This window comes from Herpailurus yagouaroundi, unplaced genomic scaffold, assembly GCF_014898765.1.
Source record: "Herpailurus yagouaroundi ecotype Mexico unplaced genomic scaffold, PumYag 530, whole genome shotgun sequence".
Lineage (NCBI taxonomy): Eukaryota > Metazoa > Chordata > Mammalia > Carnivora > Felidae > Herpailurus > Herpailurus yagouaroundi.
The window spans coordinates 1,943,246-1,960,513 of NW_024412747.1; the positions used below are offsets into that span (position 1 = coordinate 1,943,246).

Genomic DNA, 17,268 nt, shown 5'->3' on the forward strand with positions numbered 1-17,268 from the left:
TTTTTTTTTTTTTTTTTTAAGTAGGCTTCATGCCGAGGGGGAAGCCCAACATAGGGCCTGAACTCACGACCCTGACATCAAGACCTGAGCTGGGATCAAGAGTCAGATATTCAACCGACTGAGTCACCCAGGCACTCTTATTCTGTAATTATTTACTGAGGCCTTGCTATGGTGAAGGCATTAAGCTAGAAGGGACACAGCCTGCACTCAAAGACTCTGTGGCCAAAAAGGGCCCAGACCCAGTAAGTAACAGTTAAGACGCACCAAGAAGGGCTGAAGGAGGCACAAGTCCCCAGGAAATCCCCCAGCCCAACCCTGGGGGCCAGTGGCCAGAGAAGGATTTCCAGAGGAGGCGATGCCTCAGCCAGACCTTTTAAAGAATAAGATGCAATGACGTAAGTTAACATAAGCCAGGCAGGAGCAAAGAAGCAGACAAAGCAGGAGAGGGTGTTCCAGAAGAGAAAACAGCACAGGCCACAGCACAGCGTGAGAGACAAAGGATTGGGTCTGGGAAACCGTTGGACCAGCCACCGGGAGGCAAGAGGCTTCCCTGGACCGGCGGGCAGGGACACGATCGGGGAGGACTCAGGGCCCTGGGAAGGAGTCTGCATCTTAGCCTGAAGAGAACAGGAAGCTTCACTTACATGGTGAGTTAAGCACAAAAACACAGGCTGGCGGCAAATAGGAAGTAGGACTTGCAAAACAGGCCCCCTCTGAAGCATGATGCAAACCATTTAAATAACAGAGTTCTGGGGCCTCTGGGTGGTTCAGTCAATTAAGCATCTTTTTTTTTTTGTTTTTTTCTTTTGAGAGAGACAGAGCACAAGCAGGGGTGGAGCAGAGAGACAGGGAGAAAGAGAATCCCCAGCAGGCTCCACGCTGTCAGTGCAGAGCCCGATGTGGGGCTGGAACTCACGAACAATGAGATCATGACCTAAGCCAGAGCCAAAACCGAGAGTCGGATGCTTAACTGACTGAGCCACCCAGGCGCCCCAACCTAACCCTACTCTTCATTTCGGCTCAGGTCGTGATCTCACATTTCATGAAATCGAGCCCCACGTCTGGCCCTGTGCTGACAGCAGGGAGACTGCTTGGGATTCTCTCTCTCCTGGTCCCTTTCCCCTTCCCCTGCGCTTGCTCATGCACTCTCTCAAAATAAATAAGTAATAAGTGTTCATTCGTCTCAAAAATGCTGTCTGAGGACGTGGGCAAATCATGTGGGGGAATTCAAAGGTGAGTACAACACGGACTTCAAGGACCTTACAAACCAGGAGGGGAAGTAGAGTCCTGGATTGTAACTGTCCCAAGAGCAACACAAAGACAGCTGGAAACCAAATCAAGAGGAAATTGCCTCCAGATGGGGGATCACGAAATGCTTCATGGGAAAGAAGACCTGAAAAACACCACCCAAAAGCCCTGGTCCTCAAGCTTGAGTATGTGTCAGAACCCCCTGGAAGACGACTGTGGGGGCCCGGTGCCAGGCTGAGACCGGGTCGAGCAATGTTCCCCGTTGACTCAAGCCAACCCGGTGGTTCCCCCTCCCATTCCCCCACTTTCAAGGGCATACGAAAGCCTTGTCAAGGCTGAGAAAGTTAATTCCTGAAGCCTGTGGTCTGCAGGTGTTGGCAGTAATGCTACCTCCCTTTTTCTACCCCGAGTCAGATAGAAACAAACATGGGAACTGTGTTTTGCTAGCAATCTATCAACAAGGTCTTGTGACCTGTTCAGAAAGTTCGCAAGGTACACAGAAGTAAATGTTTTGGCTGGCAGTGATCATGTGAAACCTGTTTATTCTTAGAATGACCTGATCCATAAGAGTCTTATATTATAAAAGATTGTGTACAGCAACAATAAGCCGTCACTTGGGCCATCAGCCCAGGGGACCCTCCTGTTCCCAAACTTTCTCTTCTCTCTTTTTTCTTGCATTCCCCTACCCTCAGGACCCTGACCTCGGTGATTGTCGCGCCGGTCGTGACACACGACTTAACTCTGTGGGTCCCTACCCCAGAGTTTCTGATTCACCAGGTCTGTTGTAAAGCTCCCGAATTTATACTTCTGTTAAGTCCCCAGCTGAGGCTGACATCGCCGGTCCGGGGACGGGTCTTTGGAGAACCTTTGCCCAAGTGAACATAGGGAATTGGGCCAACAGAGAAGGGACCCTATGCATCACATGAAGAGGAAGCCATGTATGTAAAGGCATGTGATTAGAAAAGCAAGGCTATATCCCGGTTGAGGAGAGAACATAAGAAACGTGAGTATACACGATAGAATCAGACACAACATTTGTAAATTAATTACCCAATCAACTCCAGTCAGCTGAGAGCCATTGAACTACAAGAGTTACCAAGCATAAGGCAATGACCAAAGTGAGCCTGGCTTCCATGTGGCCTGCATCTTTCCTCCTGAATTTTCTATCCTTCAGCCGTCCTGTCTTACCAGGTCCGCCTGCTCTCTAAACGAAAACAATCCAATTAGTACCAACCACTCAGCCACAGTGTGCATTACTGATCCCTTTCCTCTAAACAAAAAGGAATTTAAAAATCCTTTTAGTTTAGAAGGAAAACTTTAAATTCATTCTATGAGACAAGCATTACCCTGATACCAAAACCAGATAAAGACACCACTAAACAAGAGAACAACAGGCCAATATCCCTGATGAACATAGATGCAAAACTCTTCAAAGATATACTAGCAATCTCCGATTCCAATAACACATTAAGGAAATCACTCACCATGATCAGATGGGATTTATTCCTGGGATGCAAGGGTGGTTCAGTATTCACAAATCAATGTGATACATCAAGTCAATAAGAAAAAGGAGAGGATCCGTATGACCATTTCAATAGACTCAGAAAGGGCATTTGATAAAGTACAATAACTATTCATGATAAAAACCCTCAACAAAGTAGGTTTAGAGGGAATATATCTCAACATATTAAAGGCCATCTATGAAAAACCCACAGCTAACATCATCCTTAATGGGGGAAACCTGAGAGCGTTTCCCCTAAGGGCGGAAATAAGACAAGGATGTCCACTCTCACCACTGTTATTCAACACAGTACTGGAAGTCCTGGCCACAGCAGACAGACAACAAAAAGAAATAAGATGCACCCAAATTGATAAGGAAGAAGTCAAACCTTCATTATTTGCAGATCACATTTGCCATTTGCAATGACGTGGATGGACCTCGAAAGTATCGTGCTAAGTGAAACCAGCTGGCCAGAGAAAGACAAATAACTTATGACTTCATTCATACGTGGAAGAAACAAAGGAGCAAAGGAGAAAAAGAGAGAGAGAGAGACAAATGAAGAAACAATTCTTAATTATATAGAATAAACTGATGATTACCAGAGGGGGAGGTGGGTGGGGGGTAAAGTAGGTGATGGGGATTAAGGAGGGCACTTGTGAAGAGTCCCTGATGATGTATGGAAGTGCTGAATCACTGTATTGTACACCTGCTACAAATATTACACTGGATGTTAAACTGGAAATAAAATTTAAAACTTAAAAAAATAGACAGATAAAACAATAAATAAAAATCCCTTTAGTTTTGCCAAAGCACGTTTGGGAATTTTTAAAAAGAATTTTAACAAGTAAATGAAAATTATAAAAGTCAAGAAACAGAGGCACCTGGGTGGCTTAGTCAGTTAAGCATCCAACTCTTGATTGTGGCTCAGGTCTTGATCTCACAGTTCATGAGTTGGAGTTCTGCACCGGGCTCAGTGCTGACGGCGTGGAGCCTGCTTGGGGTTTTCTCTCTCTCTCTCTCTCTCTCTCTCTCTCTCTCTCTCTCTCTCTCTCTCTCTCTCTCTCAAAATAAATAAACTTAAAAAGTAAAGAAATAGAGGCATCCACATGCACACAGTTCTCATGTCAACCAAAAAAAAGAAAAAAAAAAGCCCAAAGATCGGTTTGGCTGATGCAGCTTGACAATGGCTTGCAAGGTGTTTGAGCTGAATTATGCCTAACAAAGATGTGTTGAAGATAGGGTCTTTACGGAGGTAATGAAGTTAAAATGAGGTCATCAGTGTGGGCTTTAATCCAGTACGTCTGGTGCCCTGCTCTTAAGGAAGTGAGCATAATGGAGGAGGAGAGGCAACATTTTAATAGACATCCCGTGTGGACCAGAAACAGCAACTTTTTCTGTGAATCCCCACCCCAAAGTCCTTAGTTTTAGCTCTTTTTCTCTCTTTAGCAACTTACTCTCCTACCTTCCTTAAACTCCCCTTCCACTTCAAGAGGGAGGAGCCACCAATGTATTGACGTTCCTCTCAAAGTCCAAAAAGCTATTCAGTTGGGTCTTCCTGCCTGTGACAGGAGAAGGATCATCCTCCCCACTGGTGGCCATCAGTTCTGGTGGCAAAGGAAATGGTGGAGCAGGAGAGGCAAGACCACCTCAGAGCAGGGTGGGCGCGGGGGAGGTGGGCTGCGTGGCCCAGGATGGAGACAGGAAGTTGAAAGGGGAGACCCAGCAACGGGACCCATCAAGTCACGACTGACTCAGGCTTACATCTCATTCTTGCTTGTTGAAAAGACAAACCATGTAAGTACTTACAGTAAATTCAGTTTGCCATCTTCCTTCAGAAGAGAAGTGTCCTAATTTCCACCACATGCCGAGAACAGCTGGGTGCTCCCTCACTCCTCCCTAATTACTGATTAGCACACACAATGGCCTAATCGCTCCTCCATATTTGGGGGTAATTTTGATTATTGCCTTATCAGACTCGGAGAGGGTTTCCTGGGGCTTTGTTTACCCAATATACCTCACCCTCCAGTCAGGAGGACACACTCTAGTCACAGCAAGAGAACCACGGTAAATGTCTGTCCCAAGGGACGGCCATAAGCTTTATAACAATCCTGGTGCTATCAGAATGCAACCGCTCTCTGGAGAAATCGCTGTGTGTGCCCGTATTCCAATAAAGGGAACATTAGTAAACGGCATAGATGTACCCTTGTTCTCTAGTTTAAACACTTTTTTTAAATGTTTATTTATTTTTGAGAGAGACAGAGACAAAGTGAGCAGGGGAGGGGCAGAGAGAGAGGGAGACACAGAATCCAAAGCAGGCTGCAGGCCCCAGGCTCTGAGCTGTCAGCATAGAGCCCGATGTGGGGCTTGAACTCACAAACTATGAGATCATGACCTAAGCCAAAGTCAGATGCTCAACCAACTGAGCCACCCAGGTGCTCCCTTTGTTCTCTGGTTTAAACGGAAACATGCAAAGGTGGTTCAGGAAAAAATATGCTCCGACTGAACAAGGTCTTTGGAAAGTACAGTGTGCCTTGCCCCATTGTCAGAAACTACTCTGTCCTCCCCCCTTACAGAGACCCCTCCGTGGCCAGACAACGAATGAGGAATGGGCAGCGTCTTTGTCAAGGTTCTCCAGAGAAGCAGAAAGAGTAATAGATATTTGCATGCATGTTTACATATCTCTATATAGAGATTTACTATGAGGAATTGGCTCATGTGTTTATGAAGGCTGAGAAGTCCCATGAGTTGCTGTCTGTAAGCTGGACCCTTTGGAAAGCCAGTGGCATAACTCCAGCCCGAGTCCGAAGTCCTGAGAAGCCAGGGAGTCTGTAGTGTAAACTCTAGTGTAAGAGCAGTACCCCAGCTGAAGCAACCAGGCAGGAATTGGACAGGAGAGGTTTCCTCCTTCCTCATCTGTCATTCTTTTTGGAACAACAGATGTGCCAACCCATCCCCGGGAGAGCCATCTTGAGTCCACGGATTCAACTGCTAATGCCATCCAGAAACACCCTCATGGACACACCCAGAAATAATGTCTAATGTGGGCTCCACATCACGATCAAGTTGACACATGAAATTAACCATTACAGGCAACATAGCCTCCCATGTGGGACTCCCCAGTACCCTGGTAGGTGTCCCAAGAGGGATCCTTCAATCTGTGTATAAAATAGGAATCAAACAAATGGTACAATGATTACAGGGCTTTCGGTAAGTCTCTACAGGTTATAGTGATTTGTAATCTGTATGTAAATCCACTAAAATTATTTTTAAGTGATCAAGTGATTCTGACCTAAAACAGCACTTGCCCTCCCAAACTCAAAGAGCAGAGCATTACTTTCGAGAGAATAGGGGGAGAGGATATTTTACAAGTTAAACGTGGGGCTCCTCGAGGTGGATCACACACTATCAGTGCATTTTCTCTCCTGAAACTGAGCGGTGTAGCCGAATGAACACGTCCTCAGGGGATTTAGCATGGCAGCAAGCATGAAATCACCTAATCCCAGCCCTGCTGGCATATTCTCCTAGGATGCGTCCTTGATCCTGTGGCATCAGAGTGACTGGTATGAGCCTGGGTGGACTTTCAGATGTCTTCCTGGTTTCAGATTTATATGTTCATGTGTTAACTGTGTAAACACAGAGCCTGACTAGAGGTCTCCCCAGGATAAGCTGTTCCTCAGACCCCCCCCCCCCCCCCGCCCCCAGTCCAAGGAGGCCACTGCATGGCACCTGCTGTCTCAGTGCCTCCCATCTCACCTGTGTCTCCCAAGCACTGCGCTGGTCTTGGTGACACTCCTGACACTGACAATTATGCAGCAAGTTTCGTCGGAAGCACTGTACATGCGTTCTCTTGCTTCATGAAACGACACCTGTCAGTCGTACTAATAGCTCCCACGTGAGGGAGGTATCCTCACTTCCCAGATGCAAAAGTTGCAACTCGCTGACAGAGGTCACAGAGCCAGGAAGTAATGATGTAGCATTTGTTCTCAGGTTCGTTCACGGCCAAAATCCAAATAACCACTACGCTATACTGCCTCCCAAGCATTAGCAAAACGAGCAACCCTCCTCGATCCTTCACTGCTTTACAGAACAGCCTTCGTAAGTCTAGCGGGGAGACTGGCCTTTAAGCCCAAGACATAACACACGTCGCCTTCTTTCTTGTACTTGCAATCACGTGTATAGTTACTCAAAGGAAAAATACCTAAAGATTATGAGTTTGAGCCACATTTTCAATGGGGTTCAGCCTCAGGACATGGCCACTACTGAAAGCACATTCGTTGATTCATTCTTTACTCAGTCAACACTGAGTACACACTATCTGAGGCATTCAGGACACAATAAAAAATAAGAGGCCACTGGAATCCAACGAGGTAAGTCCTGTGGGTAAGGAAATGGGATGTGTCAGGCCAGTGGCCAAACCCAGTGCAGAGGAGGTGAGGAAGCCACATCCCACCCAGGAGGGCAGAGTTCTGCATTCCCTCAGTGTTGGCTGTTACCACATGGTTACATGAGTTATCCAATTTCCCCAGGAAGCTATGTTTGTTCTTCTCCATTAGTTGACGAGAAGTAAAGATACCTGTTATGCATTCTCAGTGCTTTGGCTGAGACTTTTTGTTGACCTGGGAAAAGTTTCCATATGATAAATATTGGGCTAAACAGAATCAGAAGACCATTTGGGGGAAATTGGTAGAAGGTCAGAAGCCAGTTTTCAAGTTCTTGCCTCAGCAGTGAGGAGTATATCCATCCATTCCTCAAGCTCTCAGAATGCCTCTATAACCTGGTCTGGTGCTAGGGCCTAAACAGTGCCCAGATCATGCAAACCACAGCTCATAAGGATGAGAACACCAACGTGGAAAGCATGCAAATAGCAAACTCCCACGTATTTATGAAAATATGGCTAAAACCTAGGCGAATGGTAAGAGATTTAAAAATATCCATGTAAGAGGCAGAATTTGTTTGGGAAATTTATGTCACGACCCACATTTTCACCTAGGTCTTATTAGGGAGCCCAATAGGACACTATGGCAAACACAGTTTTTGGAATTTGTCAAGAAAAGACTCCAGTGGTGGAATTCTCTCTTCGAGCCAGGGATGGTTTTTAAGTCAGCTTTTTTTTTTTTTTTTTTTTTTTTGAATCAAGGTTACATTTTTCTGAGATTTAAGCCAGGTTCCAATTGTGCAGTAACTTCTTGTGAGAGCCTAGAACCATGAAGGTGGTGGGGGTCCTTCAAGGCCCCAACAGTGTTGGCTGAGCACCGTGCCAGACATGTGACGCAGAATAGCTCACGTAACCCTCAAGCATACTCCTACCAGGAGACATTATTCCCATTTTACAGAAGAGAAAACTTGAGATTCCAAAAAGTTGTAACTTACCCAGATCACATAGCTCATAAGCAGCGGGGCTCGATTCGTACCCAAATACGCGAAATTCTAGAAGATGGTCTCCTGAAGTCAGTAAGCTGCTAGAATAAAGTGCTACACGGGAGCCATCTTGGAGAAGCCTCTTTGAGCTATAAGGTACCACATTTTTCCTGAGCTCAGAATTGCCTGGATTGCAGTGTTTAACACGATGCAGCTGCAGACCTTGGCCTAAAGTGAATGAGGCTGAAGAGCCACCCTTTCCAAAGGAGCTTCACCTGCATGTCACCCAGGTGTGCACCTGACAGCGGTTTCCTTCTGTATTTAAAGCCACCTCACGGGGCAAGGGGAGCTCTGGTTCGTGGGAAACTAAGTACAGGTCTCACAGCCAGTGGGGGCTCCTGATGGCATCATGTGGCTGCTGCAGCCCCTCTTGCTCTGTGTTCCCTTGTCTCTCGCTGTGCGTGGCCAGCAGAAGCCCCAGGTACCAGATTATCCCGGTGAACTGCATTGTGGGCTCCAGAGCCTTCAGTTTGCCATAAACCCGAGCCCCGGGAAAGCGACTCCTACACTCATAGCCTGGGGTAAGTTGGACAACTCCCCCGGCTTAGGGGCTTAACGCTCTCACCCTCCTAACACTTTCCCCCTTTGGTGACCTCTGCAGGTACTCCTACAGATCAAACCCTCTAAAATGTAACTTCTCTTCTGAATCCGAGCCCCCTCTTGTCCCTCTCTCTCTCTTCACTGCTGCCCCTCAGGGTCCAATGGGCAAAGTTGGCGGTCCTTTCCCTGCCCTGGTGAGTGTGGAGACTGACCACCTGTGCTTTTTGCTCCCCTTCACCCCCCAGACAATCAAGGGCTGCCACACAGGCTGCAGAACAACTCCGGCTGCGGTACCTGGGTAAGGGAGAGCCCGGGGGGCTCCGTGCTGTTAGAAGCGTCTTACAGCAGCTGCTATGTCACCGAGTGGGTGAGCACGACCCAATCCCCAGGAACGTCGAGGCCCCCCACCCCAGCATCCAGGGTGACTCCCCAGGACTCCCACTACGTCATGATAGTCGGAGTTGAAGGCACAGATGCGGCTGGGCGCAGGGTTACCAACACCAAGGTGCTCAGGTGTCCTAGGAATCCCCCAGGTAAGGGCTGGAAACTCTCGGGTTCTCGGTGGTGCTGAGCTGCCTGGAATGTGTTCTTGGGCCTCTTCTACCCGCTCTGTGCAGCGATAGTGACCCCTGCCACTCCTGAAGGACTCCCCTCCAGCTGCCCTGCGCACGCAGCCCTTAGGATAACCACCACTAGAGCAACTATTCAGCACGAGGCACTGTGGAGAGTGCTTCGCTGTCCCCTCCCTTGTCCTAACCGGTGCCTTACACGCTATCTATCGCTGCCCCCAGCAGCAAGCTTGGCCAAGGGCCCCTCCCAGTGGGTGCCGGGGCTGGGATTCAAACCAGAATTAGCCCAGAACCTGGAGCTCCTCAACGTTGAGCCGCTTCAGGAGAAAACTGAAGCTACCAAGGACACCTGGCAGATGCCTTCCAGGAGCAACTGCGCCCTGAAAATAGAACTCCACCATTTCAGCTGGAGGCAACTGGATCATTCAGCTGGGGAATTAGCAGGAAATGTGACTCGTACTAGGCTTCGGTGACTCTTGCCTTGTCCTCTGCGAGCCCTCCCTCAAAGTCCTAGCGGATTCCAACCTGCAGTCCCCTCTTCTATCCCACCTTGTACCCAAAATGTAATCCAGAGGGATAGCACTGATGAAAATGCAGGATCCCGGCCCCTGTACCAGCCCTGCGGTGCCAGAACCCGCATTTCAGAACAATCCCCTGGTAATTCCTAGCTCTCAAAGATGGAGTAGCATCTCAGCAGAACGGAAGGAAGGCTATCTTGCTTGAAGCAAAGCATAAAGGGCCCCACTGCACCTACAGCTCTTGCTGCGACTCTCTTCTTTCAAAATGTACTAGTTTCAGGGGACTCTTCCCAGGGGACTTAATATTGACTTAACTTCCTGAAATGTAATTGCTAGTATGTAATATGGATCCACCCTGATCATCGGGCATCTGTGGGAATTTTGATACTTAGTTGTTTTTAAGTTTGCATATTATTTATTTAGAGACAGCATAAATGGGGTAGGGGCAGAGAGGGGAGAGAGAATTCCAAGCAGGTCCCATGCTAGCACAGCTCCGAGCCTGATGTGAGATTCGAACTTTCAAACCAGGAGATCATGAACTGAGCTGAAATAAAGTGTCATCCAGGTGCCCCAAGTTTTGATACTTTGTAATTATCTTCTTTTTTTTTTCCTTGAAAGACCAAGCTTTGGTATCGAGCTTAAGTCCCTCTCCTCTTCAAAACGTAGCACTAGAAGCTCCAAACGCTGACTTGTGTGACTCTGTCCCAATGTGGGACAGGCTACCATGTGCTTCTTCACCCATCACTCAGGGAGACTGCAATAAGCTTGGTTGCTGCTACAAATCAGAGGCAAATTCCTGTTACTATGGAAACACAGGTGAGTTCTTGCATCTCTGAAACCGGTTAAAATCTGGATTACTCGCAACTAAACCCAGAGAAGGGTGATCTTCCCTCCCCCTTACCCCCACCAGAAAACCAATGTTTAAAGATGACCAGAAGTTGAATGTATAAGCTATGAACGCATCTGAGAATACTTGACCCTATGTGCTCACTTTCTACAGCCTTCCCTTGCCAATTCTCCTAGAAACCAAAATATTCAATGAGCTCCAGAAGCAAAAAAGCCAGTTGACAGAAATTGAAGATTACGAGCCACCTTGGGAATAAATAGGTTAAGTGTCCACAGAGCCTCCTCTCAAGACTCCCTGTGTGTCCCAAATCCTACTCTAAGGTTTTCTAATGCAAAACACATACAGGCAGCCCTCTATTCTAAGCTCTGAATACTGACTGATAGGTATAATAGTACTTTGTCTTATTGTACGGAGGAAGCTAGAGTTAGGAGGTTACATGCTTTGCCTCGAGTTGCTCAAGTAGTGGAGGCAACATTCAAACCCAGGGGCTCCTGAGGATGCTCATTCAGTGCTTTAATTAGGCTCAGCCAGCTGAACATGCAGCAAGGTTGCTAGCTGGGACTGGCAGCTTCCCGGGGAGGAGGGATCAAAAGTAGCTAAATGTCTAGCTGGCTCAATACCGGGAGGGAGGACCTGCTTTCAGCACAGCAACTCTGATTTCTCAGTGACCTCACGCTGTACCCAAGACGGCCACTTCTCCATCGCCGTGTCTCGGAACGTGACCTCACCCCCGCTGCTCTTAAATTCTCTGCGCTTGGCCTTCGGGAAGGACCACGAATGTAACCCTGTGAAAGCAACACGTGCCTTTGCCCTGTTCTTTTTTCCATTTAATTCCTGTGGCACCACGAGATGGGTAAGAACAGCTGAGTTTTGGCCCTGTTCCTAACTCGAAGTCAGAAAGAAATGTCCTAGTGACAGGGCAGGAGTGGTAGAGTCTCTTAGCCAGGAAGGATACAGCTGACCACCTCTTGGTCCGGAGGATGGTCTCTCGGACAGAAGAATGCTTCATGCTGAGAAAGCAGAAAACTTCCCTGGGTGTTCAGCTAAGATCCTAATTATGCCAGAGCACTTCTACCGAGCCACACATGAGGACAAGTAATAGGTTCTTCTTGCCACACTGCCCTGGGAAGCAAGCAGGGAAATTGGCTGGCCTTGGTGGTCATGTTCCTGGCTGCCTCATCGGAGTGCTCAAAGCCCTATTCTCTTATCCTGAGCTAACTGAGGTGAGACGGTCCCAGGTCAGTTAATCCACCTGCTGTTGCCTCTGCTCAAGGGGAAGAAAATGCAGCCTATGATGGGGTAGCCTTGCTGACTACTAGATCAGAGCAAATTCTGAGTGAAAGGGCACCTGGCTAGCAGGAATGGCCACACTTCTTTGCCCATACTTCTAGGTCACTGGAGACCAGGCAGTATATGAAAATGAGCTGGTGGCAGCTAGAGATGTGAGAACTTGGAGCCATGGTTCTATTACCCGTGACAGTATCTTCAGGTAAAGGTCTGAGTTAACCTCACCCTGCTGGACCAGAATGACTTCTCTTCCATAAAACAGGATTCTAGGGTAAAGCCCTGAATCCACAGAACCTCTGGTCATGACCAGAGACCCATCTACTGCCTTGGCTGTCTGATCTTACCATATCGGATCAGATCTCCCTGCATCACTGCCACTGATTTCATTTAAGCCTCAAACTCCCCCAGACTCCTATTTCACTGACCGGGATTTCCTTGGGTTCATTTTGGCCTTCTCCCTTCTGCCTGCATAGTCCACCCTGTAGCAAAAAGAATCCCTTAACACCTTACTAAGATTTTACACTCAAAGCTTCCTCCTTGTCCTGACATAGCTTAAACTTGATATGAAGGTAATTTGTAGGACCTTGCATGAAACACTGCCTACTTCCCAGTCTTAACCCATCTTCTGTGAAATGCCATCTCTCTCTCCCTGTTTCCAACCCTGGACTGTGGTCTCAGGAGACTATATAGAAGGACCAACTCTGGCCTCTGTTCTCTATTTCTCTCCCTCCTCTTACCTCTGTTACTACTTATCTTCCTTCATAGCCACTCCCTGCAGGATCTTCCCTGACTACCTTCTCTACAAAAGGCTCATGTTACTCACAGTATCACGTCTAGGTCTTGCCTGGTTCTTAGATCTCCAACGCTCAAACACTGATCCTGTCTAGGTCTTAGTCTCCCCAGCTAAGATCTAGTTCCCACAAGCTCCGAAACCATACCCATCCTGTTGACAAACTTGTCCCATGCCTAGGGTATAATGGTTCCTAAAAACCTTTAAAACCTGAAAGGTGGGGGCCCATGCTACCACCCACGAGAGCTAACACAGGTCATGTTTTTCCATAGGCTTCGAGTTAGCTGCAGCTACTCTGTAAGGAGCAATGCCTTCCCGCTTAGCGTTCAGGTGTTTACCATCCCCCCACCCCATCTGAAAACCCAGCATGGACCCCTCAGTCTGGAACTCAAGATTGCCAAAGGTGAGACCCTCCTGGCTAGCCTACAGTCTTAAAGCCTTATTACTTCTCTTGGCATTAGGAGACCAACTTGGTTGGGGCACCTGGGTGGTTCAGTTGGTTAAGCGTCCAACTCTTGGTTTTGACTCCGGTCATGATCTCCTGGTTTGCAGCCCCCTGCATCAGGCTCCAGGCTGATGGCCCCAACCATGCTTGGGATTCTCTCTTCCCTTTCTGCCCCACCTCCCACTTGTGTACTTGCTCTGTCTAGTGCTCTCTCTCTCAAAATAAATACTAAAAATATTTAAATAGACCAAATTGGTAATAAGATATTTGCTAGAGGTGCTCCTATGGGCGATGGTCTGTCTCAGGCCATCTAGAGAGTTCTAGCTCTGTCCTTAGTGCTCCAACCCACTTTGGCCTCTTGCAGATAAGCACTATGGCTCCTACTACACTATTGGTGACTACCCAGTGGTAAAGTTGCTTCGGGATCCCATTTATGTGGAGGTCTCTATCCGCCACAGAACAGACCCCTCCCTGGGGCTGCTCCTCCATAACTGTTGGGCCACACCCGGCAAGAACTCCCAGAGTCCGTCCCAGTGGCCCATTCTGGTGAAAGGGTAAGTGGCTCCTCCGTGTACCTGTGCTGGGGTCCCCCATGGAAGCCCATCCTGACTGCTGGATATCTTTGCTTAGATGCCCCTACGTTGGAGACAACTATCAAACCCAGCTGATCCCTGTCCAGAAGGCCCTGGATACACCATTTCCATCTTACTACAAGCGCTTCAGTATTTTCACCTTCAGCTTTGTGGACACCATGGCAAAGTGGGCACTCAGGGGACCGGTATGATGTGTATTCTGCCCTGTGTGTTCCTCAGCAGGGCTCCAAATGCCCCCTCCCCAACCGCCAACTTGGAATCCTTTCCACATCCCACCAGTCCTTGGCCAAGGCTGCCCTTTGATTTTGGCTTGTTGGTACTTCCTCAAAGTGATCACTGATCCCAATGACACAAGTGTCCTCTGCCCTCTAGACTCTAGTTCTTCAGTGCTATTGCGATATTGGCTTGGGGTGTCCAGATTTGCTGTTAAGTTTCTTTCAACCTCTTCCCGGGGAGGTAAGTTTTAAGACTTCTGATGTGGTTCTCCTCCATGATCTCCATTCTGTTGGCTCCCAGGTGTATCTGCACTGTAATGTATCCATCTGCCAGCCTGCTGGGACCTCCTCCTGTAGGATAACCTGTCCTGTTGCCAGGCGTGAGTATCCACACTGTCTACACTGGAGGACAAACTTGAAATAATCTGGAGTCCCACCGCTAACCTCTTTTGCCCTGTGGGCAAATGATTCCAAGTGAAGATTGATTTTTCTTAATGACGCTGCTTCAAGTATTTTGAGGCAATAGAACAGACAAGCAGCTTCCTAGAATTCCAAGCCTTTTAAATAGGAGCTATCAATCCTCCAGTAACTCTCAGTCTTTGCTTTTTCCACATACATTATGATTAAGCCAGGAATCAAACTGGCTCATGACCTACATATGGCTCAGTCTAACAAAACCCTAGTTATCCGGCTAGTTCACAAATCTAGATATTTACCCCTGCTCGAAGGCAGGTCTGGTAACATGACCTGAAGATTTATCGGTGGCATATGATTGCCGACAGAGTATCTACTTGAGTTGATCAGAGCCAATACTCTTGTTACATGTCTGTATTCCTACCTCGTCCACTAACTTTTACCTGTCTAGCCCCTGAATTACTTGGGATTCGTGAGCCCCTTCTGGCAAAAATATACTCCAGAATATATTGTATATAATGGTAATATATATTATATCTATATATAATATATTCCAGAATATATTGTATATAATGGTAATATACATTACCATTACATTGGTAATGTAATGAGAGTCATGAAATACTGCATTAAATACTTAGGATCTAACTCCAAAAATATTCTGTATACTCCTAAAGAAACTAAAACTTAGATGGACTTTTCCAAAGTCCTATAACTGGTAATAGAAATGGGATTCATAAGCTACCAGTTACCTTTGTAGCTTAGGAAAGGGTGTTGGTATTAACAGGTTACTGTCCAAATGACTCTTCTAGAGGAGGATGGCAGTTTGGGGAAAGGCTAATATCCTAATCTCTATTACCAAATTCTGGCGAAACTGAGGTAGCAGTGTTAATATAAACTCAGACAAGACTTTATATCTAACACCTTAAGGAGGTTCTGTGTTTTCCTTACTGTTTTAAGTTAATTTACTTTGAGAGAGTGCGAGCAGGGGGCAGAGAAAGGACAAGCAAGATCCCAAGCAGGCTCTGCACTGTCAGGGCTGAGCCTGATGTGGGGCTCGAACTTCGTGAGATCATGATCTGAGCCGAAATCAAGAGTCAGACGCCTAACCAACTGAGCCACGTAGGCACCCCAATGTTTTTTTGTTTTTAACGAGGTTTTCTGAAGGCATGGAATGGAGCTGTACATATTGAGGGACTTAACTCTCCAACTCCCACCCCCTCCATGTGCAAAAGAGTCTGACTAATCCCTAGCTGTCTTCTCTCCAACAGGAAGACGACGCTCTGACCTCCATCTTCACAGCAGTACTGCGAGCATCTCTAGCAAGGGCCCCATGATTCTACTCCAAGCCACTATGGACTCTGCAGAGAAGCTCCACAAAAACTCAAGTGAGTGAGAAGAGACCTAACTAGCTATTTGAAGCCTCATACCTGAACCACTAGTCAAACCAAAGCTACTTCCTCATCCCCACTTCATATGCCGTGCTAATACGACCAGTGTGAATCTCCAGTTGACCAGCTTGGTTTTGCTAAAGAGCATGCGTATTTTTCAGGCTATGGTATCACTTGGTTTTGGCATCTGCTAACCTCCTGGTCCATCCTACAGGTTCTCCTATAGACTCCCAAGCTCTGTGGATGGCAGGCCTTTCCGGGACCCTAATCTTTGGATTCTTGTTAGTGTCCTACTTGGCTATCAGGAAACGGAGGTGAATTATTCCAGTTGTGTTAATAAAACCAGACTGCATTACCAGCCTGTGCCCAGCCTCTCATTCGAAAGGTAAACCACTATTGTAAATAAAGTCCTCTATCTGCTCTGGGCATCTCCTCTCTCCAGCCTGGGGCATTATTTTGCATGACGGTAGAAGAAAAACCATGATACCCTAGGTTTTGACTCCAGCCAGCTTTTCCAGCTTCCAAATAGAATAACGTTGCAGTAGACTCCTAGTTGGATGACCACCTAAGCAGTGGATACAAGAACTAAACACATCAGATTTAGCAGAGATGGTTTCAAGCTCAAGAGGGCGTGTAGAAAAAAACTCTTCCAAAAGACCAAACTAAGGCAGAATTAATCTAGACCTAGTGTGAAATCTTCTAGACCACAAGTTCTCTGAAAGAAGGCTGCTAAAAAAACCATAATAGGCCCTACCCCCAGAGTTTAAGTAGGTCTGGGCTGATGCTTAAGAATTTACACTTCTAACCACTTCTCAAGTGACCCTGATATTCTTCTAATCACCCCACACTGAAATCCAGTGTCTATTAACAGTGACTAAAAGGAAGCATCTGATCATGGATTTGTCAACCACAAGTAGTTTGATCAGAAGAAGCTTAGTTTTGAGCCCGAAACAGTCTTAAGACTAACAGAAAAGCATGGTGACTTCTCCAGGGAAATAAACATCCTGCTCCAAGGACTCCCTAGGACTGTTGGCCATAATCTGGCAGTCTCTAATCTCTCCAGGGGGGATTTCTGAAATTAATCCTGGTTAAACAAATTTTCCCCGTTTGTCTTCAGGGAGTAACTTCTAGATTGCTTTATATTTCGGCAAAGTAAAAGGCATTAAACTTGGTACTGAAATACCTGCTTTGTAGACAAGTCAACCTCACTTCAAACTGCTAAGCAGGGACTGTGAATTTCCTTATTCAACCAACAGGGACACTACATGCTTATGTGACAGGAACTATCCTAGATGCCTGATAACACGCTTGAGCCTCACGAAAACATGAGGTAGCATGCACCCACCATGCTTTGTAAACTCCTACTCCAAATGAGGACCAAGGCAACACAACTTGAACTGGGAGGGCAGAAACATGAATTTGGAATTAGGGATGCCTGTTTTAGTCTGAGATCTAGTGTCATTTCACATATTCTGCTTTTAACTCCATCTCC

General features: G+C 47.0%; 1 protein-coding gene across 1 annotated transcript; it reads left to right on the forward strand.

The window, feature by feature from the left end:
* Nucleotides 1–8,481: 8,481 nt before the first annotated feature.
* ZP4 (zona pellucida glycoprotein 4) lies at nt 8,482–16,133 on the forward strand. Its single transcript, XM_040465019.1, has 11 exons — nt 8,482–8,688; nt 8,953–9,240; nt 10,413–10,610; nt 11,307–11,494; nt 12,033–12,130; nt 12,991–13,121; nt 13,528–13,717; nt 13,794–13,941; nt 14,273–14,351; nt 15,657–15,773; nt 15,991–16,133. Exons 1-11 carry the CDS (start codon nt 8,517–8,519, stop codon nt 16,092–16,094), a joined length of 1,713 nt encoding a protein of 570 aa, XP_040320953.1. The 5' UTR covers nt 8,482–8,516; the 3' UTR covers nt 16,095–16,133.
* The last annotated feature ends 1,135 nt before the right edge of the window (nt 16,134–17,268 follow it).